We start from the raw sequence: 24,282 nt of genomic DNA on the forward strand, positions 1-24,282 counted from the left end.
TTTCACCCGAACACTACTTAGCTGACTGAACTCAGTAGCAGTGTACTTGTGCATTAGTAATGTGCAAGTTAGGGACTGTTTTTTTATTTCTAGTTCCAGGCTCTGTTCTGATAAGAAACCTGATATAAACCTTATATCATTAGTTGACAAGTGTGTTAGCATAGCAATGTAGCAGTGTCTCACCTCATCCAGTACTGAGGTCAGATCGGCCCTGTCCTTTGGACTGGACCGCTCCCTCTCCAGCCACAGCAGCACCTCAGGTTTCCTGTAGGGCTTCAGAGCCAGGAGATGAATAATACGATCCCTCAAGGACCGGTGTGCCACAGGGCTGGGGAGAAAGCTCCGCTTGTTGCTTGGGGAGTGCTTGTTGCTGCCATCTGAGCCTGATACCAGACCCTGCTTCCTCTGTACCTTAACACACTTGCCTAAGATCAAAATAAAAGATAAACACAATAGAGTTTCAACTTGCAAACGAAGTCACTTTGATTAGAGGTAGTGAATCAAGACGTAATCACGGCAGTAATCTCAAGCTGTTTTGGAAGAGCCAACGAGTGGCTCCCCTGCACAAAAGCAAACAGCAAAGAGCTTCCCACTGATCTGATAACAGGATTCACATGCGCTGCGAGTATCCTGCAACGACACAGCCAGCATTTCATTCCTAATCCAGTCCTCAGGGCAGATATAGAAAGCACACAATAATTTTGAAATACAGGCCTAAACACGAGACGCAGGGAGACAACACATTTTCTAACTTTAACTCTTTGATGTTACGCAATCAGCTTTATACACGTGAGATAGAGGTGAGCACTTATGGCTCAATGTGAAGGAGGACTTTAAGCGAGTTGAGTCAGACACTGTGCTCGTGCACAGCTCGCTGTCTGTGTGCAGGGGCAGTGTTGCTGCACGTGTGTGTGGAAGAGAGAGGTAGCAGTTTAGCTCGTTTCTAAATAAACAGACGAGTGAGGAAACTTCAAAACTTTAAACACAGTGAGGTCCTTTTCTCCCGTTTGAGAACTAATTCACCTGGACCCAGATGGGCAGTTCGTACACATATCTGCAGACTGTAATCCCATTACAACTGTAAGCCACACTTTGGAGGTTGTTGACAAAGACTATCACTGCTTTAACAGATGCTGATTAATTGATACTTGACTTGCTTGATATTTACACTTCATGAATGTAGTAACGGATTACTGTTTAGCTCGATGCCATACAAATGCAAGACCCCAAATGAGCTCAGGGGTGAATTTCAAATGTTTATTGTGAACCAGGTTCTTAAGATTTAAAGGAAATATCCTTCTTGCACTGAAACAACCTGCACTGCAACATTTCAAACAAGCAGCAACTAGAGACGATATTTCAGAGTAATAAACTGAAGCAGCTTTAGGGAACGTTTCAGAGTCTAAAGGAAGCCTTTGTGACTTACAGTAACTGTCATGCTTTACAGCATTATGGGTGTAGTTGGGAGCAATGGCCAAACATTAAAAGTAGCATCTGTAAGCAGACGTGTAGTGATATTATAGGAGAACGATTTATATATTTTGTTAAAGTCTGAGATGTTCCAGCACCAGGTGTGCACAAATTCTCCTGCCTAGTTGTCAGTCATTCCTTTCCACCGAATGCAGACACTCGCTAAATCACCCATTATTATCTAAATTGTAGACATTTTTCTTGTCCAACCTATAATTGCGAGTTTGTATATAGACTTTTTTTTCCCTGATGAGTATGGCATTACTGTACCATAAAAAGGCAGAAAGTTACCACAAAACAACTGCGTTTTCTCCTCTGCATATGCTCGCTCTGGGAGCCGTAACCCATTTATTTCCCTATCTCTAGAGAAGGCATGTTTGAGTAAAAAGGGAAAATCTTGTAACTGCTCTAAACGGTATGTCTCATGTCTTTTCCAACATTTACTCTGTGAATACTTGTGCAGAATCTCTCAGAGAGACTATTTCTGTGACATGGTAAGCTTGGTAAAAGCTGGCTTTCTACAGCACCTCTAAAAGTTATGGCGTTGTATTAGTCTAGACAGCATGTTCCCTGTAATAAATAAAATCTACCAGAGCATTTATTCATACGTGACCTCTAAATGTCATTAGACCTCACAGACAGATTATTTATAAAGTTACAGCATGGTCTGTTTAACCTGCATCGAAGCCAAAAACCATGGCTCAGGCTAAGAGAAAGCTGTGATGATGAAATCTAAATGTCAAAATGGAGATCCTCTATGTTCAATGCAGAACACTGTAGATTATGTGACTGCTCATTGTTAGATCATATGTTCTGAATATTTCATCAAATGGAAATTAATTCAATGCTAGTTGGTGTAATTTAGTCAAAACATCATCAGTGAGAGATCTGTTTGGGCAAACTTCTTGCAAACTCAGTCGCATTAATAATGCTGGCAGGCAAGCTGGCGCAGTGCCTCAGCTATCTGCTCAAAATCAAAGCAAAATTGCACTGCTCTTACACGAATAATTGCCACACGGCTCTTTGATCAATTAAGTGATAACTTCCTCTCCAAATGGTAATTGTCAGCAGGATAAAATGGTGAGAGGGGATGGATCAGAGGCTTTCTGGGAATATAAAAACTTTCCTCTTATCTGTACTCAGTCTTGATGCGCTCGAGGGTTGGAACATACAACAGAACATGGAAACGCCAACTGGCAAAAACTTACTTGGCCCTGGCTTGATCTCAATTGCTGTGCGGCTCCAGATGTCCTTCTCCACCTGAGACATGCGCTCCCGTGTCGTCTGGTAGGAGTCGTCTGTGGCACAAACTGTGATCTTGTCCTGAATGCTGCCCTGGCCCTCCAGGTGATCCCTGCCCTCCCTGTGTGGAGGAGGAAAACTTATGAATGGCTTAGCTCTGAAACAGCATTGTGTTGCCTCTCACACTGTCACGCAACAGGATCTGTGACTACGTTCAGCTTCTCGTCCTGTTCTGAAGCATAGCTCTTCAGCAAGGAATGCAAAGTTGTCGAGGCTAACAGTCTTCAGTGCAAATATGGCTGCTCCAATGTAACCTCCTAATCGGCCCTTTGACCTTACACAGACACAAACACTGCTTCTCTGTTTTCAATTATTACTGGTCACACATTTGAGGTCAGCCGTGGCATGACAACCTTTAGGCATTATTGTAGCTGAATGTAGCCTGACAGTGCCGCTGTCTGTTGTTGTTCATGTTAAAGAGAGAGGCCAGTGTTTGGCAAGACCCTGCGGTCTCAGCCTGACACTAAATTTTCAACAAATTCCATTTGTGGTTGACAGTGGAAAGAGTTATATGTGCCGCTTACCCTGAGACATACTGGTGAATGCAGTCGAAGCTGGACTGAGGCTTCTCTTTGCTGTCACTGGATAGGTAAAATGAGAAGACTCTGAATCCATCTGGAGACTCAGGGGTCGGCACTGGGATCTTTATGTACTGCACCAGACAAACACAGAATCAGAGGAAAATGAGTTTCAAACTGTTATATATGAAGAGTAAAACGGAGCTTTGAGCCAACCCTTCATTTGTGTCCATGTGTAAGCCACACCATGGTAATCTTTAACAGGTTTATACACTGACATGCTTGGGTCTATCTGCTAGCATAGCTATTTTGAGTGGCAAGTTATGCAATAACCATGTTTATCTCTCCCAAAGGTAGGCTGAACTGATTCAGTGTTATCTTAAAAAAAAATGTTGCTAAAAGTAAATCAACAAAGGAAATTGAAACATTCAAAACAGTCATTGGATCCTTCTGGCTTTCTGTGCATTAGACGTGACCTAAATAATCTCCCTAGTGAGCCAGTTGCTGAGGCTACGTGGACTCCCCCCGGGGCAGGGAAGATGACCCGAAGCCAGTCATGAGAGGATCCTGTCTGAAGGGCAAAAAACACAACAAAGGCAATGTAAACAGCTTTTTTCACATGGGTGATAGCCTCTTCTGTCAAAGACTGTCCACTGCTCTCTCCCAACAAACAAGCCAGCAGGGTTAAGCCTGTGTCTCTGTTAAAAGGCTGTTACATAAAATGACCTAAAAACCCACTTCCACTGAAAGGATAGTTCAACATAGAAAGTCATTAACCTACAGGTAATATTTCCTTTAAAGCACACTGGGTAGTGGCTCTTTTCTACATTGCCTGCAGCTGTGTCTCAGTCTGAAAATTCACAGTTAAGTACTTTTGTCAATAGTGCCCTAGATTCAGATGAAGCTGATCATTTTTTTTCTTTTAATCCTCTACTTTATTTGTCGCAGGCTTCATGGTAACACCTATAGCCAAAGCATGCAGGGGTTTGAGTAAATCTCAAACAAAAATCAGTCAGATGGACGTAAAGCTGCCTCATTAACTATCGCCTGCAAGCGATTGATTATGAGCCGAGTGGCTGAGAGTGCAGTGCCTCTGGCAGATGTGGCAGGCAGGACTTTAGCTGTCACAAATGCCCAGTCATGCAGCAAAGCCATGAGGTTTTTTTTGTGCAGCACATAGCCAATGAACACCTCCTATCCTCTATACCCCTCCTCCTATTCTAAAAACGCAACGCATGCCATTCACCCTACCCCCATCCACCTCCAGCCTTCCCCTCGTGTGCACAAGTCCACTCGTGTCAAAACAAAACGCAAAGCATCCCACAAGGCCAGGAACACTTGAGACACAGCTGACCGTTAATTTTGACCTATTTACGTCCGACTGTTAACATGATGTGGTAAAGCAGAGTCCCGCATATGTCTGCCGTGGGTTTTTACGCTAATTAAGAACGATCAACCAAACAAGCATCAAAGTGAGCGGGGACAACAGGCGAGCCACGTCCTCAGGGTCCATTACTTTAAAACAGTTAAGTAGAAGCTGCCGCGGACAGAATGAGACGTCATTAAAGCAGGCTTGAAAGGCACGCGGAGGGACTGCCTTCAAATTTGCTTTTAAAGTGTGGATAAGGCTAAACAAAGGATCTGTGATGAGATGAGAGTGCAAAGTTGCACATTTAGCATCGCAATAGTGCCACCATGTTGCCTCTTTCATCCGAAGGGCAGCAGTATGAGCCTCCCTGCAGCCATGCATTAGATCTGCCTGTCACCCCTATCCATGCCACTGTGCACACTTCACATTCTAATTCTAATCAATGTCACTCAGGTCAGACTGTTCAGAGGTCACCCCCACTTTATTCACAGCTTCCCTCTCAAGCTTCATAACCATATGTCATTTAACCCATTAGTTCCCGGCTTCCGACTCCTTAAGTTGAGACACTTTTGCTAATCTCGGGATCACAAGTGCGGCTCTGAAAGGGCTGTAGAACAAAAGTGAAGGACATGATTAACTAAACCTGAGCCATACAGGAATAGTTTGATTTGTTGGAGGACAGCCAGTTACTCTGGCTAAGCACAAAAGTCTTGGAATGGAGAAAAAGCCAACTTGGCTCTGTATGAAGTAAAATTCTCTAAAGCACAAAACCAGTCTTTCGGTTTAGACTAAAACTTCATATTAGCTGCTTTGGCCATTTCTACTGAGCATTTACACTCTGTGCTTTCATAAACAGCACAGTTAATGTCACATCGCTGCATAGAGTTCATTCACTACGTTGAACAGTCAATCAAAGCGACCGCGACGCCTGATTCAACAGGTTGTAGAAAAAAAAACGTTGATGGGGTCCGACAACGCACACGGTGTTTTACACACCGAAATAACGAGAAAGAAGTTCACCAATGTACCCAGCGGTCCCAACAGCTGATTGTCGCCTTAGTATATGAGGTGACTTTTGTTCTTAATTTACGCCGTAAAAATAAACCGAATTAAAACCAATTTGTTAAGATGGCGTTAAGAAAGAGATTTTTGTTGATACTATTCATCTGCATCTTATAACGGGAACTCACCATGTTAGTCTTTGCATGAAGAAAACAAGTTTGCAGAAGCAGGTAAAGGATGCTTCTTTTCCACTGCTGATTTGAACTAGTGCTGGGTGGTATACCGGTTCACACCGAATACCGGTTTATAATTTCGTTATGATATGAATTTTTAATATACCGCCATACCGGTGTATTTGATTACACAACGGGGGGAACGCTGCGTCGCGCGACATTGTTTGAGACGGGACCCTTTTCAGTGTTGCGCTTCTAAACACGCATGTTTACTGTCTATGGGTGCGAGGTGGTAATAAGCACTTGCGTAACGCGAAGGTGAAGGTGGATAGGATAGACATGGAAAGTTCTGAAATCGAAGCTGCAGAACTAGTAGAACATACTGACACAGAAGAACAGGAGCGTTGTCTGTAGTTTGGAAGTTTTTTGGTTTAAAAAATCCGACGTCGACCAAACAACCATTTTATGCAAGTGTTGTCAGGCTACAGTTGTCGCTGGAGGTGGCAACGAGCAATTTGCTCCATCACCTTAGCCGTAAGCATGTCTTAGAATATCAAGAATGCATGAAGTTAAGGTCAGCACCCGCCACATCAGCAGGTAACACGGGGAAAGCAAAAGAAAACTCGAGCCAAATGTCACTTCAAGACGCGTTTGCTAGAGGGACTGCCTACGACAGGAAAAGCAAACGGTGGAACGAGATTACAAATTCGATCACTGTCCACATAGCCAAAGACATGGTCCCGCTGAATACTGTGATATACCGTGAAACCGTGATACCGTGAAAAAATACCGTGATGTGTATTTTTGGTCATACCGCCCAGCACTAATTTGAACCGTCAATATAAGGTCACAGTGCAATCTGATTTTCTGGATTAAGATTTTTTTAAAGTTTTGTTAAACTATTACTGTCCCAATTTCATCACGATTGAAGCTTCTTAAATTTACCGTCAGGATATAAAATATATTCTCGATTATGTCACCTGGTCAGTCGGGTTTCATTTTTACTTAAAGCTTGCCCAGCAACTGTACTGCACTTTCAACAAAAACTTTGCCGATGCCAACTATCAGCACAGCAGAATGCATTAATTACAGCCAACATTTCACCATCTCACCACCCACCCTGACGGGATCACGTCTAACTCTTGATGTATTTAATCAATGACACATCTTGTGCAAACAGGTTTGTTATCTAGGCGCTGCTGTCAGTCAAGTAGTAGGTGTAGATTTACATAGAGACGCTGAGTCATGGGCATCACCATATGGAGCTTTGGCCTCAGGCTGTGTGTCTGTATCTCTGTCTGTCTATCTCTGTGTGTGTGAGTGTGTGTGTGTTGGCTTTTTGTTTTTTTTCAGGCAGTGGAAGCCTCACACTCGCACAGGCCACATGCAGGGCTGAGGTCAAATATCTAGCTAACAGCTGAAGTTGAACGTCAACAAGGAGGTTATTATCAGTCAGACTTTGTGGAATCAACACGTACGATCATAAATGAACAAACAAAAAGAGAGAAACACTAATGAACACACAGTCCAAAAAAAACAAAACACACACACATGGACTTTTTTTTTCAAGTTGACAAACAAATCTTCAGATACACCTAATAACTCACAGTATCTAAAAGACTCACTGAAAAATGGAGCTCCAGCACTCCTGGGTCAAGCTCCGGTGAGTCATGTGCACACACGTCACAGACAGAAGCCTTGGTTACAGAGCGCCACCAAACTGTTTCAGAGTTATGATTGCGCATTGGTTATAGGAGCATGTTTTAAACAGGCAAATGTTATACTGTCCTCAGAATAACACAGTTTTTACCATTACAAAAAAAAAAAAAAAAAAGCACTTTTGTGAGATAGTTTCTCTATTTTCAGTTGTAAAGTCAGGTTTATTTGTCCAGCTCAGAACCATAGAAAGAATTCATTAAATTACGTATGCATTACAGTATTCTAATTATGATTGTTAAACCATTTAATCTGTGGATTAATTAATCAGAGAGAAGCTTAGTCGGGTGTTATTCTGATTAGAGTGTACTAATAACTTGTGTCAGTCTAATAAAATTCAGCAGCTTAACATTAAACACACAGTGAGAGCTGCTCCTCCTCCTCATCATGACAGGAGTTAAGTGTTGCTGTTGGACAGTTACATTCAGATCTACCAAATGACCATCCTGAGTCAGTGCAGCCCCCCTTTTCCAAGGTTCGCACAAACCAACACAATAACTGCCTGTGTGGCTGCAGCACAGCCACATCTGCCAATCCAGGACCCGTGTGTTTGGAGATGTCAAATACTTTCGAGCTGTTTTAAGGTGTGAACTGGACTGGAAGAGAAAATCCTGGCAGGGGGCTCAGCAGTTGAACAAGGACAAAGGGCACAATTGGGGGTGTCTTCGTAATACTTCATCTGTAACTCTTCCAGTATGTTTTAACTGTTCATCTTTGATGAGGTTACACAGAGTTCTTAACCCTGTTGTTGGTTGAGAGAGGGGGAAAAAAAAGATTTATTGGCGAAAGCTACTTTCGGCCAGTTCTGCACTTTGCAGAAAGCAAGCCAAACATCTGCAGGGGAAGATGAGAAGAAAGTTTCTCTCCATCTTTCTCTCTTTGCTCGGCAGATTAAAAGCAAGAAGGAAAGCTTTGGTATTTGGCATGGCAGCACTGAGATGGTAGCAGCCGCTTGGATATGTGATTTACTCTGAAGTCTTTGCCTCCTGCCCTGTCTGTACTGACACTAGTTACTATTGTCTTCTCATCTGAGCCTACTCAGCCATAGCTGCTCTGGGAGCTGGCCGTCTTTTGTTCTAGCTTCTTCCCCCACAAAGCTGAGTGCAATGGCCTGTCGGGTTGCCTGGATTATTCATGAACAGCAGGGACGTGTGGCTGTGTGTCGTTGGTGGTGAAGGGAGGGATTGGGTGTTTGCATGGAGGGGAAGGGGGTAGCAGTGACTCCCAGTAGAACCAGTGCATGAAGGATGGCCCTAAATAGTTTTTCTCTAGGAATGTGCAGCTCAGTAGAAGGAGGGGGATGGATCCTGGCTAGAGCAAGTGCTTGTTCATTTGATCCCTCTTTTTAAATTTATGCAAATGCCATCTATAATTTTTTGGTCATGTTGAGATTTTTTTTTTTTCTGGATAGAAGCAAACATTCAGCAATCTTTTAGTGATGCATGCAGTCAAGCAAGTGGAGTGATGTTGACAGTGTCTGTACGAAGCACGGGGGTGAAATTAATTGTTCCTAATCACTGTTCTCATGCTTTGGACATTTTAATGTACAACTCTACCGTGACACGGCTGTTAAAAACAACATTTGTGAACAAAGCATGGTTCAGACCTCTCGTAGTCTTTGAGTGAGCCAGGATGGATGTGCTGGTGATGCTTGAGGATCTATTCATTGAGGGGGGTTGGTAGATACAGGAAAAGCAAAAGAAGGGGGGTTGGGGACTGATGGGAGTTAGCGCAGAGATATGGGGATGGGCAACTGTCGAGCAACCCCCAAGGTACTGGCTGTTATGCCAAGCAGAATCCATCTTTTTGCAAGAAGCAGGGGCTAAGCTGTCAACCTGAACAAACGCTTGCCATCTCCCTACACTTGACACCCCCACCCCGACTAAGAGGTGCCTTCCTCTTCATACATACACTAGATGGATGGAGATGGCATGTAAAAGCCAGCTATTATGTTGTATAGTTACCGTTTTATTTTATTCTACAATGTAACATATGTTACATATATTTACTTGATACAATACAAAAGACGGTCAGATTTTCTGTTAATTTAATAACCCCCTTATTCTTGTCTAATTTGCATTCACTGGTGACAGTGCTTTTCAAGTCAGGAAATTCCCTTTTACTGCTGGTTATTAGACCTCAGGTGCACTGACACCAGTAATGCGATTCCCTTGTCAGTGCCTTGTTGTTTCATCGTAACAGACCCACGTACACTATTTGGTCTGCTGCCCTTTACTTCCATTAGTGGACTTTTCTCCCAACACAAGTAGCCGGGCAGTAATCCTTTAACAATTCAAAGATTGTGCATTGGAAAGTATGTCCAAACCTGATTAACTTGCAGAGTTGGAGGGCAAAATCTAAAACTAGGACCAAAACGTGACGTAGAAAATCATGTTATATGGACAGAAAAATTCAGACAAAGAATACTTGTTGTGTTTGAATTGTTAAAAACAATTCATACACATGTGCATGAAAAGGTTGTAATACATGTTTTCATATAGGCAGTGCCAGTTTATAGAAATAAAACATTTTAAATCTTCAAAACAGAACTCAGCTGCTGCTTATTATGTCGCACACAATGTTACTGTGATAGAAGTTTACTACACTAAGACTTGTTGTGAGGTGCCGACCATTGGAATACAATCAGAAAATGCTTTTAAAAAGTTTTTTTCTGTTTAATAATGAGTATAATTAAAAGTATTTTTTTTCTGTACACAATGTTACCGCCAGTTTGGGGTTCAAAACTCAAGCTAAAGACAACGTGATAACTTTGAGTTTAGTGACATATAGTACTGCCTATTTAATAATACATAATCTGTTGTTTTTTAATGTTGAACTGCATGTTCCACAGATTCCCCGGTGATTGTTTCATCTATAGCTGGAATGATTCCGGATTAGCAAGGAAATAATAACAAAACCGCAACTAGGGCACACACACCAGGGTCCAGACCCTTAAATCTGTCTACTTCACCAAATGCACAGATTAGTCTGCTGGGACATGAAACCTGTTTTTCAGTTTGAAAGAAATTGAAGGAAACACAAACAACAACAAAAAACAAACAAAAAAAAAACACAGGAGAACTATTGACTAGCTGGCCAATATCATGGGTTTGATTACGCTGTTGTGTAGCTGTTGTCATTGTTGTCAAGCTGTGCTACAGGGGTATTTTATACGGCCTGCACTACTGTCATGCATCGTCACTTAATAAATAAACCGAAGAACACGTTGAACTATTTCTACTTTGCATCTCTCCACTCCTACTACTCTTATAAAATAGCTATGCTGGCACAGCTACACATTTAAGATGAATTAAAATGATACATTATACATGCGGGTATGTCCGATATACAAAGGAAATACCAAACCTTCCCCCAAATAATGGATGACAATAGAGGCTGCAGAACTGAAGCTGAAAATGACTTTAAAAGTTTACAGTATTCATTTTCACACAGTGGATGTGTTACATTGGGGCAAAAAAGACACCCTTGTACATACAGACCAAACAGAGGTAACTCAGTGCATCAACAGTGTGTGCTTATGGCAGAATCAGCTGGGAGACAACAGCGTCATTGGTTAGAGAGGTGCATTCCAGTGTACAGGACCTACACGCCCGTTTAGCTCTATGTCTGCTCTGTTGCCTGCTTAGAGGTATTTCAGAGACATATCAACCTGACCTCAATCCAACATACGTTTTTCTAAACAGGACGCCAAAGCGCAACAAAGGGAAAGGGACCAATTATGTCTCATATTTGGCTTAGAGCCCACAACTCTGCATTTAAGATACTGACAAATGTGAATTTCTTAAAAAACTGTACATGCACTCACGTTTCCAGTTTTAGTTTATTGTAGCAGCGATTTCGACTCCTTCAAAGTCGTTCTGTAACCATAGACCACTTTTAAAACGCTGGCAGAGTAACAACTCTGTTCATCAAAAGAACAGAGGAGCCAAGTCCTCTTTAACTATAGGTTCTCATAAGACTTGTTCCAAAAATACACTGTATGATCTAAAAATCCTTAAGGCCAACTGCCTCTGAATAAACAGCAGGCTTCAGGCGAGTAGAGAACAGGGACTTTTGCGTCGCTTAACACATCTGGATGAATAGAGCGGCGTGTGCCCTTTTACGTACACGTGGGACATCTCTGCCTCTCACTGCTATGCCACTGGGAGAGGATGGCTTTCAAACCACATTCCTGTTATTGTTATTCTAATCAGCTTCCAGAAAAAAAAAAAATGATGTGTGCACGTACTCGTACACACTTGCACAGTGCAAAAGCTTATTTTCAGTGCAAGCGTGAGGCGAAGCAGGGGCAGAGTCAGAGCAGCCATGTGTGAGATAGAGGCCCTGATGTCTCCCAAGGATTCAGCCAAGGCATGGGGTGAAATGGCACAATAATCGAGAGGGCAGGTGGGAGGGAGCCTCCAAGCAAGCTCTGCCTTCACACACAGTCGTCATGAGAATATCTTTAAGAGGACCTCCACAGTCCCCTCATCCCCACACCACTGCCTTTTTGTGACAACTGTGCACATAAAAACAGACAGGGGCCATAAACAAAAACAAGTACTCTGGCAACTGCGATTCAACATTTATGAACCAAAAACGAAAATTAAACCGATATAACTCCAGACACAGCACAACATACGCGATTCAAATGTAATGTCTATGTTTGCAAGTACAATATTACACTCATAAATCATTGATCGAGTTGCACGGTGTAATATTGAAGCATGGCTCAATTTTGCAATTTTGCCATGTAACAGGTGAGGCTCAGCATTTACGTACAATTAACATCAGAGCATAGCTGGGTTTTTAGTGCCATTTTGAATATGCAATAAAAAGATGTTAATTCAAAAAGGGTGAAAGGAAAAGGTCTACTCGTGCACAAAAAAGTTCAAACAATCACTCACTCAACAGGTTCTTGACTGTTTGACTCACCAGCTGTTTACAGTGAAAGCTGCCATACGACAAACTCTTATGGCTGACTGGTATCTACCCAGATATGATACTGACGGAGATAAAAGCTCTCTACAGTTTTCTCTTTTAGATGTCCACCACAAGGTTTGTTTCTGGTTAGGACAACTACTTTTTCTACTGGATTATAAGCACTAGCAACGTTGCCCGTATAGAACCACTACCCTCTGATGACACCATGCAGCCTGGTTTATTCATGTCAAACCAGTTAATGGAAATATCTATGATTTACATTTCTTTTGCGCAGAAACCCAGTTTATGTGAGGCAATTAACAAACCTAAGAAACCATGATTATGTGCATTGAAATAATAAATAAAGCTGCAATTAATACTTCATCAATAATTACCAAAAGTGGATCTTATGAATAAGAGCTAGGCACAAGATCCTTTTTTCTACTAAATGAATATAGATCGTACCGATGAACAGGCGGAGGTGCCTGAGTCGTGAAGGAAAATAAGCACTAGGATGTGAAATTCCAGGCCATGGGAACCCAGACCAGCTCTGAATATATTTCTTAATCCCCAGTGATCTCAAAGTAATCCAGAATTTCTTTTTTCCCTCTCCCTGTTCCAGAGGCTGATTATTGATCAGAAGCATTCAGTTCACTTTTCTGTGTCACCCAGTTTTAAGTTGCTTACCCTACCTTCTAGCATGTGTGTTATTTGCAAGTTTCATTGTTGGCTTTAATGCCAAATTCAGAGGCTCCTGTAGCCTTGTGCCTTCGATTGCATGATTACAAGCTTGGCAAGACAATTTACAATAGTAGGGCTAAATGCCGCAGGGACAGAGAGAAAAGCAGCTGAAAACCGCAGCGTGCTATTTCTTGATAGGAGCCCTGGCCCCCGACACCGCTGAGCCTTGGAGTGACGCCAGGATGGTGATTTGAAGAATTCCTCTGGTTTTTGTGGCCCTGCAAGCGCCCCTTAACAGGAAATGCGACATAAGCCAGCCGGGGCAAAGATCAAAACGAAGGAGTTGTGGTTTTAGTGATCAAGCTCTACAGTTGGCAGCTGTCAGAGGGCACATGACCTATTGAACCTCGTGCAGCTTTTGGGGAAGACATGAGCTCTTGTAGAGGCTTGTGAAGCAGGTACACACTCGTGTGGAGCACCTACATCTGTGATGCCACAACCCTCCAATGTAAACACAGATACTGGATGTCGTCTTGTCTGTTGTCTGCCAGACTGCCATGTTCACCAACATCCTCCCCCCATTAACAGCTTAATCTGGCCTCCCCCACTATCAATGGTGGAAGCTACCTCATTAATGCCCAATCGTCCAGCTCTGGGACTTTTGTCAGAGGGGGAGGGAATCCATGCTTGAATTCCGCAAAGCAATTTGAATATGTAATGTGCGAGCCAAGATATAATCACCAAATCCTATTCAGTGATTAAAGCACACTTAAATTGCGCTCACTTGACATCGCTTCACGTAAATACTCGTGTAAATAAATTAATCTGCTGTTCGTTGCAGAGATGTCCCATGACATGTTTAGAAACGTTATTTAGGTTTTTAACATCATTTATGTATTTCCGAGATAAAAATTCCACTGCTTGTTTGCCATCCCTGTGTTTAGATCTTTCATGTCTGCACAGAGACAACAGGCATGGAGACATGGGGGCTCCCTGGGGTTTGCCAATCCCCCCCTACCTCCTCCCCCTCCCAGAACAAAGCCTCCCCAGTTGCAAGCTTGACCCAATAACCTGGCTAGCAGCCGGGGGGGGGGGGGGTGTTATAGCGTACCTTGTCTTTGGGGTTTTAGTGTCTGTGTGAGCAAAGAGGGCAATAATTTGTGTCCAAAGTAAAATCACTTTCATTCACGCAAGCAGCTCTTAGAGGGATTAGAACAGCTCCTTATAGACGAGGACGATACTGGGATCGACATGTAGCAGTCGTGGCGGCAGAGCTGGGAAGCGTGCAATACTGACCCGGCTAATCTGGGTGGACAGAGGCAGCTATCTTTTCATCCTATCCTGTATCAAAAGGTTATTGTAGAGCAGGTACCTGGTATCATCCTAGAAATGTTTAGTACAGGATATCTAACAAAACAGTGCTACTGAGAATGTTCTGAGGAACCGTCATGAGTGCGCTCCAAAGCAAAATCAGATCCAATTAGTGTTCAATTTCTGAGGCATTAGGAAGAGTATGCAAAACATCTTACCCCCTGGCTCCCCTTGAAGCAAATTGCTGGCTGATTTGATAGTGATGCCTGAGGAGAGAGAGAGAAAAAGAAGCAACTTTACTCACAAATCATGTTCATCCCTTATATAATGAATAGCTCATACATTATGAGTGAAAATACATTGCCACTGTACAAGCCTCAGTGGATTTGTTCTCCATTTGAAAGGCGTTTGGCTCAATGAGACGAGTCTCAGTAAACCTTGACCACTGAATGCTTTAATGTTGCCATTCCTTTGTACGAGTACAAATCAAGGGTCTCTAACTCTAACCTTAAAGGTGTGTGTGTGTGTAATCAATTGAACGATACCCAACAGAAAACTTTGATTTCAGCTGACTTCCCTTTGTATAAGAATGAACTAAATGAAAACTAAAAATAGATCCCAAAGAGAAGACAAAGCACCTGAAACCAATTACTCTTCTGCAAAATGGTGCTTTTATGAGCCCTCTCTGAGCAAAAAGCTGTACTTCAAATCCACAGCACATCTGGCTTAACCTCCTGAACATGATATTGTCCACCCCGAGTCCCCATTAGTGTAAAGAAATATATACGAATAAGAAATGAAAGCAACGCGATACATGTTAATGCATTGTGACAATTACGTGTTATGTACAGCTCTGCCTGTGATTGACAGGGGCTTCTAATTTATTATTAATGGTTTTGGGAAATGTCCTCCCTATTGAGGGGTCTTGATGTGATTTTCTTCATCAGCCTGAAGCTTTTAATATTGAATGGAATAATAAATATTAAAACATATGTTTGTTATATGTTACAGACATAGCCGTAGGGCAGAATCTAGTTGTTAAACTGTTGATTTTGAACATCGTTTTGTTCAAGTTAATCATATGTGAAGACAAACAGGTCTCTAGATCGGATTTTGAAATCGGAGGATATTTATATCAAAGTAAATAAATAAAATTACGAAGTACAAGTACCGCTATTTTGATCTTGGCACCAGACAAATCCGAGAAGTCACGTTTGATCAGCCCAGGCGAGAATGCTTCTGTCCCCGCTTGTGTTCGCACAGATTTCCACTCTGCCTCACCTGGCTGGTCCAGCTACAGCTGTCTCGGGCAAGTGTGATAAGATAAATGTCCAGAGCAGCCATGCTGAGAACACTTTTGTAATCAACCAAGGCGAATGTTGCTCATTTGTAACAGTAAAAGTGTCACTGTGTCATTAAAAGAGCAGGATATATTCTGCTAGAAGTACAGACATGCTGTCGTCTGTTTACGTCTTTACGTGTCAGATCACTTGGATTTACATGTTTTATCGCAGAGTTATTAGCCATAAGCAAGAATTCAAATGTTGCCCTCGTCCAGCTGTAGCCATAGCCCTTTTATTTTTCCACTAAGGCGATGGCTGAGATAGACTTCTGATTGTTGCAGCTTGTCTGTCCGCCTGCCTGTTTGTGAACAAGATTGTGCCAAAAACTACCAAGCCGAATACAATGAAACTTGAAGGAGAAGAACTGGAGCACGAACAAAGAAAGAACAGTTCATTTTGCTGTTGATCGGCATCACTTTGAGTAAAAGTGCAAAACACAGCTTTGGTATTGTCGGAGGATGCACTCAGTGAGCAGTAATGATGGTTCATCACAGAATTAGAAACCTGTGTTTGCTCATTATTGGACTCATTACATTTCTGACTGTTTCTATATAGTTGCTGGCACATTTTCTAAAACAAATGTGCAGGAAACAACACGGGTCACCTTACCAACTATATAAAAAAAACTACAATATTTGCTTTTATTCAAAACAACAAAACGTTAAACAGTAATTTGCCATTTTCTGGAGACGAAAGAAATCACTCCTCAAAATGGTTGATGCTTAACTTTGTTAAGCAACCAATGTAAAGCTTTTCTTCTTCGAAGCTTTCGGCGTTTCTGCTTATTTAATAGACTAAAACAATGAGCCCGTTACAGAAGAAAAATGATTGTAGCAGACGCGGATATCAGAAATGAATCCTAACTCATGCTGAAGGCAACACCGCAGTGGGGATCCAGCGGTCTGATCCGGTATTTTCTGGGGTGGTCTTTTGACTTGGAAAACTTTCGCAGTAACCTCTCCTCTGCCTGCCTGCTGCGTCCTGGAGGAAGCTGTCAGGCTGTGTGAGCTCCGGAGTTCACCCCCGCTTCACAGACCAATGAGCTCCGGAGATGGGCGGGCTTCCAAGCGTGTAAAGGGCAGAGAACAACAATACACAAGAGCCCAGTAACAACTCTCCGAGCTGCGCCACCGAACCCGCAGTTTACTAGACAGGTGAACCACCAAGTCCCGGTCCAGCTCCAGCTTTAGAACGGCACGGGACTGTGACGCACACGCAAATGGACTTAGTTGTGTTGACAAAAAAAAAAAAAAAAAAAGAAGGAGAAGGAGAAGGAGAAGGAAAAAAAAAAAAAAAAAGAGAGACTCAACCAAATGAGTCTCCTCCAGCAGTCCTAACTGTGCCACTAACTGTCTCATCCAGCATTGCTCTGGGGAAGACCATTTGGATAGACTAAATTATCTCATGTCTAATCTAATGATCCATAAAGGCAATGAAACCGTCTCCCAATTCAAAGGAGTCGAATAATTTGCTTGATAGCTTGTTCATTAATCTACCCACGAGAGCGGAACAAGCGGACAAAAGTGCCTTGTAATAAATGAAAAAAAAAACAAAAGACATGAAATGACCGAATCATGTGCGCTCGCCTATTATCCAAATAAATGTGAGATGTACGCTCATAAAAATCAGACAGAACAGCAGGATTTGAAAGCACAGGATGCAATCACATAAAAAAAGGGGAGGGGGGCTCGAACAACTACTGTCTGTTCAAAACTAAATTTTAGTTAGTAAAATGAATTGATCAAAGCCTAGAGAATCGCATGGTTGATGACAATAAATCAAGCCCAGCCTGCCTCTACTGTAACACAGCCAAAACAAGCCAACTAAAGCAGCCACCAGCGCAATTCTGTTGATGACATTCAACCAGTCCACAGTCTGACGAAGACCTTTAACTTCACTGCTTTTTTTTTTTTTTTTTTTTTTTTAATGCCAGGAACAAGCTGCGTTTCCAAATGCAGTTTCCCGGAGTTGGAGGACGATAAAGGAAAAAAAAAAAAGAAAGAAAAGAAAATGCACATGAATCAAGACGCAGACGCTACAAAGTTGAAGCGGATGGTTTTTTTCCCCTTACCTTCAGGTTCTGGTAAGCTTCGAGGGTCCGGATGGCAGTGTCAGTGAGTTTGACGTGATAAAGAGTTTGATTCGGGGTGTTTTTGTTAATCTTGCCACAGGAGAGCCCATACCGATGCTCCTGTCTCAGCGCTGCCATTTCTACAACTGAAGCTTATTGGCGACATTCTGGCTGAAACGTCACGGAGGAGACGACGTGTGGGCGGGTTTACCACACACATATTGCGAGCACTCGCACCCACGTATGGCACGCACAGGCACCCTTCCTTGACCTACGAAGTAAATACTAAGAGGTAAAACTATTTTGCTTTCGCTTTCCTGGTCCCACTCATTGGCCATCTGTGTCTGCACAGTTTCCAGTCTGTTTTTATCTGGTGTTTGATGTGTTTTGCGTCCAAGTTCTTCCAACTGGATTGAATCAAGCACACAAACACACACACACACACACACACACACACACACACACACACACACACACACACACACACACACACACCCATAAGGAAGCATGTACACTTTGTGGCATAGATAGCATGTTTACCTAATTGCATTGATGTCAACAAAATTAACTAAACTTACTGAGGCAACAGTGCTTATGGCTTCTCTCTCAAAGTAAGATACAAGAATTCATTATTTTTTATGAATCTTTTTTTTTAATCTAGTATTTACTCATTTTTTTTGATCGGTTATTTTTTTTTTTGTTTTAAAGAAAAATACTCTACAGCAGTCTAAAATGCTGACTGAAAGTACCCAGAGCCAAAAATGACATTTGCAAACATACCTATGAATTCGTTTTACCCCCAAAAAATAAAAGAAGAAGACAAGGACAAAGAAGAGCAGCAAACAATAACCGTTTAGGAGTTTTAACCACGTAATGTTAGCCACAGGTATGGTTAAAGGTCAGCCAGTCAGATTTATAGTCATTCTTCGCACAGATAGATGGAGACATACACTTAATTTATCCTACGGGAGAGACTGTCTAAAAGATGTGGATGAAGATTTGGATGGGAATACTGGTGTTAAATTCAGTCACATGCTGGCAGATGCGAACAATGAAGAGATTTGTGTAACCTTTTCAAAGCAGGCAAGGGGTCAGAATCTCCAGATGATTTCAGAGTGCCCAGAGAGAGTAAACAAACAAGCCAAGTAACCCACAATATTTGTTGTTTGTTTTTGTGTCAGAGAAATGAAATGACAAAAACTGAATTTGGATTAGTTTAATCCTGACGGACAACTCTCTTTGCTGGTTGTGGATTAAAGAACAGCCTCACAACCAGCAAAGCGGGTTTTGTTTACTATGTGGAGAATGCACATGTCCATTTATTATGAGTAATCCAGCAGTCCACACTTCTGCGGCGACAAAAGGGTTGGGCTGTTGTATAAAAGGTTAATAATAATCAAATGGTTTGCATATTTTTATTTTTATTTGTGACTGATAAGAAGGACAACGTATCCAGTGTTGAAGCTGGGAAATGAAATCTGATGCCAGCATCAAGATTAAAAGAAGAAGACTTAATCATCTGCAGTATATTCTCGATAAAAAGATTCCAGAGAAATCATTGTACTGTTACAATGGAAGAGACTGAAAACTGATGGCAGTGATCTTCATGCCACGTCTCTCTGTAGTGACTCGTGTAACTCGTGTAGTGTCACGTGAATCAAACTCTGAATATCTTTATGAGAGTAATGGACAGCTCATCCTCTGCGCTACAGACGAGAGGGACTTGTTTTCGACAGCTCAACTTGAAAGTCAGCAACCGTGGAGGTATGAGAGTGCATTAGCGCTCTTAGTGTAGCTCACAACCTGTACGTCCTGGAAAGCACCATTAATGATGCATGATATCTTAAGATTTTGGAGCTTTTTCAGTGAAAATCTTGCTTACTTCAGCAAGGTAATGTCAAACCACATGCTGCATTTGTTCTATCGGAAAAGAGTCTGTGTGCTAAACCGCCTGCAGTCCAGACCCTGTGACCGGTGAAAGCATTTGGCACACACTGAACGGAAAATAAAACAAAGAAGGCCCAGAGTGTTGAGTTGCTTAAATCTATACTCACTCAAAAATGGGAAAACCTTCTCTTTCACAGCTGAAGGGAAGAAGTCTCCTTTATAAATTGTGTTCTGTCATAATCCTCATACTTTTGTTGATTGATTACATTTTTGTGGAACAGAAAAAATGTATTTTCAAGCGGCGTATTAATGAAACAATACGCAACCTTCCTGCCACTTAACAACTGTTTCTTCCCATCTTATCAACACTATCACTGCCCCATAATGTCAGCCTCTGTAAATAAGTGCACTGTGCTATAGGACTTTGGCCTTTAAATTGATTTGTATTGCCATGTTTGTCAGGACATAAATCTCATTTAAGGTTTTGAAAGAAGAAAAAGATGAAATTTTTCTGGAAATGATATTTGACTCCACTGAACTCAAGCTTCTGACACACCAAAAGTGGCTCGTCCCAGCTGCAGTCCGAACGTGTAGCTGCACTGAGGTGCACCAAGCAAATCTTGGTTGAATACTTGTTTAGAAGTGGTTTTGTGTGTTTTAAAGCTGAGATATATTCCTTTTTTATTATCTCTATCATCCTGATAGAAGCAAAAACACGGTTGGGTTAAAGAATAGTGAACTGCTTATAGTCTTAAATGACTAATTCAGAATTCACCCCGACTGTTCGCCTGTAAACAGTAATCTAGCGCTTTCTCTACAGGCTGCTTGGTGTTGACGCACAGTGCATCTTGTGACACAACTATAAAAGTGATAGTCAAGATCTTAAGGTTTAACTAAAAAAAAATTAGTCTAAGCTTGTGTCTCCTAAGATCTTATGCGGTAAATATCGCAATATTGCAATTGGAACGGCGTTATGGGGCACGACAGTGAAGTCATTAAGAAGCTTACAGACGGTCTGGCAGATTAGGTTTTTTCTTCCCTTCTAATCCTTTAGATTATCACTACACAACACTGATGGCTGCGAGTGCTACGTTGCACTGCACAGGTTCTTTCTATTGATCATTTTTTTGTTACTACCGTATCACTGGACTAAGAAGACTAATATGGATTCGAGCAATTGAGAGGCGAGGTCAACTTGTGACCGAACCACAGAATTTACACAGCTACATTTGGGACAAAGCTTTAAAAATCATAGTTAAAGTCAGGACTTGGCACAACTTGGACTGAAACACAACTTGGATTTTTGTAAATGCTAAGTCATGGAGTTTTTTTTTTGTAAAAGCAGACTGTAGGTGCCAGGCAGAGCTACTAGCTTGCACCTCAGTGGATGACTGGCCGAGTAAAGAGGATCATCTCTTTTTGAGACTAATGCAGATAGTGTCCATTGCACTTAATAGTAAAATGGAGACAGAGCCATGTTGTGAAGAGCAGAAGGACCCCGCAGTGGGGCCTGCAGAGCCCGAGGTAAGAGAGGAGATTTCTGAGCTGGCTACAAAGGACCCTCTGAATGAGATGCCGCGTTGGCCTGCAGATATAGCTGAGGAGCTCTGTGGGAAAAAGCAGGAAGATACTGAGAGCAGGGCAGGGGAGGGTAAAGGCACTGAGATAAAAAGACCACCTGATCCTGAGCAAGAGAGTGGAAAGACAGAATGCAAGAAAGAGAGGAAACTGAAGAAAACCAACAGCTGGAAGATGGTACGATTCCAAGACCCGTCAACAGAAGACGATGTGTTGGAGAGGAACAGCACGGCAGAGATTCTCTTTCCAGAATATGCTGTGGAGGACTGGACCTCCACAAGCTTTGAGGAGCTGTTCTTGGCAGAAGAATGGGAGAACATCTCAGGTGAGGATTCAGTACTTCTCATAAGGAAATATTGACATTGATTTAATGCTAGTAGTTAACCTGAAATACAAAAAATATCTGTATCTCATAAATAGCTATAAATTTGTCTTAAAAGTTTGTATTAAAGCTATGACAGTAGAAGAAGAAAAGGGTCCAAAACATGACTGAGTTCATTTGGAGTGTTGGTTGCTGTTTCTTAGTACATGTTTGCCCACTGCTAGGAGATTAAGGTGGAGCAAAGGAGGTGAAATTAAGGACAAGAAGAAAAAAGAAGTGAAAAATTTCAGTGCTAAGATTGGACTTGGAGATTAGTCATCTGCCTAGGAGTTGCACGTCTACACCCCTCTGACCTCTTTAAGTGACCCATATTAGACCAAAATGCAGCTTGTGACATGTTGGCAATGAGAAAGAGAGGAGTTTCAACATCTTGATACAAAACCACACACTGTTGTACACTGTTGATTTGCTTTCTTATGAGGAGGCAGAGGGGCGGAGGATGTTGTTAGGCCACTGCTTCTTATACAAGAGAACAGGGGATTGAGAGGGGAGGGAAGCCCACGCATACACTCACACCTCATGATTTTCAACCGTGAATTGTGATGCTACAGCTTTTTGGACATGTGAATAACTGTACTTATTAGACATTTTCCTTGCGATTGGTTCTGTCCTCTTTCTTCACCCAGAGGACCGGCTGTTGAGGAAGAAAGTGCTGAAATCAGGGGATTCACAGGTCCCGTGCCCCACCTGGGACCAGGAGGTGACAGTGAAGATGCAGGGTGTTCTGGAGGACCGCACTGTGGTGGAGAAGGACTGCAAGCTTGTCTTTGTGATCGGAGAGGGAGATGTAAACCAGGTGAAATCTTTTCAACAGGATGATCACCTGTGTTTGCATTGCCTCCGCAGGGACAAATAGAAACACTTTACACCCATGCAAGTGGCTTTGAAGGCCTGTATTGGCTGAATGCTAACATCAGCGTGCTCACAATGCTAACAAGATTATGATTAGCCAGTATGTTTGTCATGTTCAGGATCTTAGTTGCATGCTTGCATCCTGGAGTTTTGCTAATCATAATATTTGGAACTGCTCAGCAAAACTATTATCTTAAGCTTAAAAACACATGTTATCCAAAGGGAGATTTGAATGTGTAAACCAAATTTTCTTTTTTTCTTTCATAGATTATCATTGTCAACCTCACGACAGCATAAGAGTAAAGATCAGAAACTCGCCAATAAAATTTTGTCTCACCTTGACTGTAAACCTGACAATGATGTAGTTTGGACCTAAACAGTGGACCAACAGACTGACCTGAGGGCTTGCATATTACATTACATTACATTACGGTCATTTTGCAGACGCTTTTATCCAAAGCGACCTACAATAAGTGTGTTCCACATCGGTAGGCAAAAGAACTTCAGGTTACAAGAAATCATAAGTGCATTTCCTTCCAAAACCAAACAGCTAAGAGCATAACTAGTGCTAGAGTAAGTGCGGTAAGTTAGGTACCTAGACAAATGGGAAGACAATTTTGAAAACAAAGACAATTTAGGAAACAAATAAGTGCGTAAGGAGCTAGGACGAAACAGATGATGTCATAAGAGGGCGGATCTGGGTAGTGTTTCCTGAAGAATATCTAAAATAGGTTAACATATTTATATTTGTAAATAGTCATCGACTGATATGGACCATTTATTAACACATAATCCACAATACAAAGACATATGCACATTAAATTATGTAAATATTTGCATATGTAAAATGCCCTAAAATGCTGTATAAGTAATGTGTTTCTTGACACCTGTAGGCCCTGGAGGAGTGTGTCATGTCCATGCAGAGGGGTGAGATCACATTACTGCTGGCAGATTCTCAATATGCCTATGGACTTCTGGGAAGGTAAGGACTTTCCAGCTGCTGAATGTTTTTCATTGTACAATTTAGGAAACACGCTGAAGTCGTGAAGAGACACGACTCGGGCAATTATCTTATTTTCAAAATTACTGACATCTAAATATCATCTCGGGCCTGTTGAACCTGTTGCTGTGGGGGGCAGCCTGCTTATCCAGGGGTAGCAGGGTTAATGGACCATAAACGGGAGCAGATGGCTTCTTCCTAACACCATTCAGGGGCAGCCTATCCAGTGGTGTGTTTATAACCTCCCAACCTATGAGAGAGCAGTGCTCATATTACAGCAAATGGTTGGGGTTTCTAACCTTTGCTCCATTAAAGAGCCAGTTTAAACACTGAGGAGATTGGTGTGGCGCTGCTGAAAATCTGTTGTTTACAATTCAACTGTTTACTCTAGATAACCCGACTATGTGAGAATGAACCGTATGCGCGTAAAATAATGCACCGCACTGATTAGAGTATTTGTAATGATAATCTGATTAAAATATTTGAATTAAGCCTTTTGAAGAAAAAGGGATCTGCAAATCTATTTGGATATGATTTAAATAGTTTTCTGGTTGTTATGTGGGGTTAAATTACTACACTGTATATTAAGCAATTTCATAAACACTTAAATTATGGATGCAAGTTTATTTCTAAAAGCGATAATATCATGGAAAGGTTTTTTCTAGGATTTCAGCTTAGGCACAAACCATTACAATAAAAGCCAG

At 41.9% G+C, this 24,282-nt stretch overlaps 2 protein-coding genes across 2 annotated transcripts in view; one reads left to right on the forward strand and one right to left on the reverse strand.

Annotated features, from left to right (window-relative positions):
• LOC142383954 (RNA polymerase II elongation factor ELL2) overlaps nucleotides 1-18,023 on the reverse strand; it is a 27,275-nt gene extending 9,252 nt beyond the window's left edge. Inside the window, exons 1-5 of the mRNA XM_075469826.1 lie at nucleotides 17,880-18,023; nucleotides 14,684-14,731; nucleotides 3,297-3,424; nucleotides 2,679-2,833; nucleotides 184-425 (exon numbers count right to left, since the gene is read on the reverse strand). Of these exons, the coding sequence (XP_075325941.1) occupies nucleotides 184-425; nucleotides 2,679-2,833; nucleotides 3,297-3,424; nucleotides 14,684-14,731; nucleotides 17,880-18,017 (711 nt within the window). The 5' untranslated portion in view covers nucleotides 18,018-18,023. The remainder of the gene's footprint in view (nucleotides 1-183; nucleotides 426-2,678; nucleotides 2,834-3,296; nucleotides 3,425-14,683; nucleotides 14,732-17,879) is intronic.
• fkbp16 (FKBP prolyl isomerase 16) overlaps nucleotides 16,914-24,282 on the forward strand; it is a 45,088-nt gene continuing 37,719 nt past the window's right edge. The window contains exons 1-6 of the mRNA XM_075469828.1: nucleotides 16,914-16,962; nucleotides 17,742-17,891; nucleotides 17,980-18,171; nucleotides 19,319-21,669; nucleotides 22,353-22,522; nucleotides 23,472-23,560. Coding sequence (XP_075325943.1) covers nucleotides 21,195-21,669; nucleotides 22,353-22,522; nucleotides 23,472-23,560 — 734 coding nt within the window. The 5' untranslated portion in view covers nucleotides 16,914-16,962; nucleotides 17,742-17,891; nucleotides 17,980-18,171; nucleotides 19,319-21,194. The remainder of the gene's footprint in view (nucleotides 16,963-17,741; nucleotides 17,892-17,979; nucleotides 18,172-19,318; nucleotides 21,670-22,352; nucleotides 22,523-23,471; nucleotides 23,561-24,282) is intronic.

The sequence above is a fragment of the Odontesthes bonariensis genome, chromosome 7 (assembly GCF_027942865.1).
Source record: "Odontesthes bonariensis isolate fOdoBon6 chromosome 7, fOdoBon6.hap1, whole genome shotgun sequence".
Lineage (NCBI taxonomy): Eukaryota > Metazoa > Chordata > Actinopteri > Atheriniformes > Atherinopsidae > Odontesthes > Odontesthes bonariensis.